Here is a 2,852-nt window from a genome sequence, read left to right as displayed (position 1 = left end):
TACGTTAGGTTGAGATATGTTTAGATAGCTGCTTTGAAAACTATTGGTCTGATTCTGCTGGCTTTCTCAAATTCTGCGCTTGAATAGATCTCTTTTCGCTGATTACTTATACAACTCTGTAAAGGGCGCTACAAACACCAGACCCAAATGGAAGAACTTTTTACATGTGTGTGTTGATTTTGAAATCACTGTCAGGTTAGTTGAACGTTCGAACGTTGTTGCTTTTGAAATCACTGTCAGGTTAGTTGAACGTTCAAACGTTGAAACGTTTTCAATTCACTCAAATTTGAGGCATGAAAAGCAGCAATCCCGCATTGCTGGAGCGGTTTGATCGGTCAACCCTAAAACCAGGATCTAATCAACATCGCAATTCTCAAGAACTAGAGAGACAAGGTGACAAACAGGTTAGTTAGTTTTGATTAAAAATTTCGAGTGTCTCCGTCGTATCTTCCTCGTCAGTTAACAGCGAGAAGAGCAATGGACGATTCTCCGGAAGATGGAAAAGAGAGAAGCCACTGGCGACTTGCTTATAATATCGCAAAGATTTGTTTGCTGCTATTGGTTTGGATATACTTTACAGTAAATCTAATTATAAGGCCACCCGAAGAGCTGCAATCCACACTGCTCTCATTGGCTCCGAATGTTCAGATGGAGTGGTCGCCAAAGGAGACGGAATCGCAGCGCGTAGCTATATCGTTGCTGGGTCACATAAACGAGGATTTGACACTTACTACCCGCAAAAGGTCGGAAGCTGGCGATGCGCCGCGTATTGTGGTGTTCATAAATCGTGTCGATAAAGATAGCCGTAAGGTAATCAGCAAAACCGATGATTGGCTTGTGATATTGAAACCGCGCCCCGCGGGCGATCTGAAGAAAGTGAAATCGCATTTCGATGTAAGTGAAGATGAGGAGACACTTAAAAGCAGCGAACTGGTTGTAGATTTGCGTCTACTGCAGTCTCCGGACACTAGAGCCGTAGAAATATCATTCAACTCTCATCCCGTCGACACGCAAAAGGGCACCATCTATGGAGCGATATTGCTGGTGGGCATGTACGTTCTGATTATCTGGGAAGTCACGGACCGCACATTTGCCGCCCTGTTGGCCAGCAGCACCGGCGTCGCGATCCTGACCATGATGGGTGCTCGTCCCACATTGGAGGAAATTGTCGCCTGGATCGATATCGAGACGATGATGCTGCTCTTTGGCATGATGATCCTGGTGGCTGTGCTCTCCGAGACCGGCATCTTCGACTATCTGGCCGTGTTCGCCTATCGCATGGCAAAGGGACATGCCTGGCCCTTGATCTTCTTCCTCTGCATGTTCACGGGCACTCTGTCCGCCTTCCTTGACAACGTGACCATGATGCTGCTCATGACACCGGTCACGATTCGTCTCTGCGAGGTCATGCTGCTGCGCACCAACATGGTCCTCATCTGCGTGGTCATCTACTCGAACATCGGCGGCACCATGACGCCGGTGGGCGATCCGCCCAATGTTATCATAGCGACCAACGAATACGTGCAACGCGCCAACATCGACTTCGTCAACTTCACGTTGCACATGTTCTGGGGAGTGGCGGGCAGCATGGGAATGGTCTTCGTATTCCTCTACTTTACGCTGCGCAAGCGCGTCTACATGACCGAGGAGAGGGCGCTGCGTCAGTCGATAAGAACTTTGGAGAAGCATGCAAACAAATTGCAGCCCCAGACGAAGAATGAGGAGCATCTGAAGGAGGATATATTGATCCGGGTGGATGAGATGAAGAACAAGTATAAGCAGCGGAAGGGGACTACAACCGGAGCGTTCACATTACATCCGGTCAGCAACTACGAGGAGACGCTGGCCGATCTTCAATCCAAGTACAAGATAAGGAATAAGCCGCTGCTTGTCAAGTCCGTGATCGCTTTGATCTTTGCGATGGCCCTCTTCTTCCTCCACTCGTTGCCCTTCATGAAGGGCGTCTCCCTGGCCTGGGCCGCCGTGCTGGCCGCCCTCCTGCTGCTCGTTCTCGCCAATCTGGAGGATATGCAAGTGGTGCTCGCCCAGGTCGAATGGTCCACATTGCTCTTCTTTGCCGCTCTGTTCGTCCTAATGGAGGCCCTGGCCGAGCTCGGCCTAATCGACTGGGTGGGCGATCAGGCCATAGCTGTCATCATGAGTGTGAAGAAGAAGCACCAGCTGGCAGTTGGCATATTGATCATACTTTGGGTGAGCGGAATGACATCAGCCTTTGTGGATAACATACCCATTACGACCATGATGCTGAAGCTGGTAATTAAGCTGGCCAAGAACGAGGAGCTCAATTTGCCGCTCTCCCCCTTGATCTGGGCCCTGGCCTATGGGGCTTGCTTTGGCGGCAATGGGACACTGATTGGGGCCTCGGCCAACGTTGTGACGGCTGGTATGGCCAACCAGCACGGCTATAAAATCACATTCCTGGCCTTCTTCCTCATCGGCTTCCCCGTAATGCTTATCACCATCATCATCGCCTCCATATATCTACTCATCGCACATACTGTATTCACCTGGCACAGTGATTGGATAACTAATACCTAATGTGTACTGCAAATTCTTTTGTGCTCTATCGATATTTTGTAGAATAAATCTGGCACCATTTCAAGTGCACAGTTTTCTGAGGGTTTTTGTAAAAGTTGCTCCTATGTTTGAGCAGCTCTTTAAATGCATAAGCAAGGGCGTAGGCAGGGGGGAAAAAATTTTGCCATATAAAGTCGACCACACGTTCATTATTATGACTATTTCGCCTTAAAATGGTTCTAAGCTGGATTTGTTGAAGTTTTTTCATTATTCCTATGCATAAGATATTTTTTAAATGCATCTTGCATTATTTG

General features: G+C 48.4%; 1 protein-coding gene across 1 annotated transcript; it reads left to right on the top strand.

Moving 5' to 3' along the window:
• The first annotated feature begins 248 nt into the window (after window positions 1-248).
• On the top strand, window positions 249-2,623 carry LOC115628734 (P protein-like). Its single transcript, XM_030524937.1, has 2 exons — window positions 249-404; window positions 460-2,623. The coding sequence occupies exons 1-2, from the start codon at window positions 294-296 to the stop codon at window positions 2,557-2,559; spliced, it is 2,211 nt and encodes a 736-aa protein (XP_030380797.1). The 5' UTR covers window positions 249-293; the 3' UTR covers window positions 2,560-2,623.
• The last annotated feature ends 229 nt before the right edge of the window (window positions 2,624-2,852 follow it).

The sequence above is a fragment of the Scaptodrosophila lebanonensis genome, unplaced genomic scaffold (genome assembly GCF_003285725.1).
Source record: "Scaptodrosophila lebanonensis strain 11010-0011.00,11010-0021.00 unplaced genomic scaffold, SlebRS2 tig00000123-arrow-arrow-pilon, whole genome shotgun sequence".
NCBI classification, from domain to species: domain Eukaryota; kingdom Metazoa; phylum Arthropoda; class Insecta; order Diptera; family Drosophilidae; genus Scaptodrosophila; species Scaptodrosophila lebanonensis.
The sequence above is the reverse complement of the archived record's forward strand: the minus strand, read 5'-3'. Positions and strand labels throughout refer to the sequence as shown.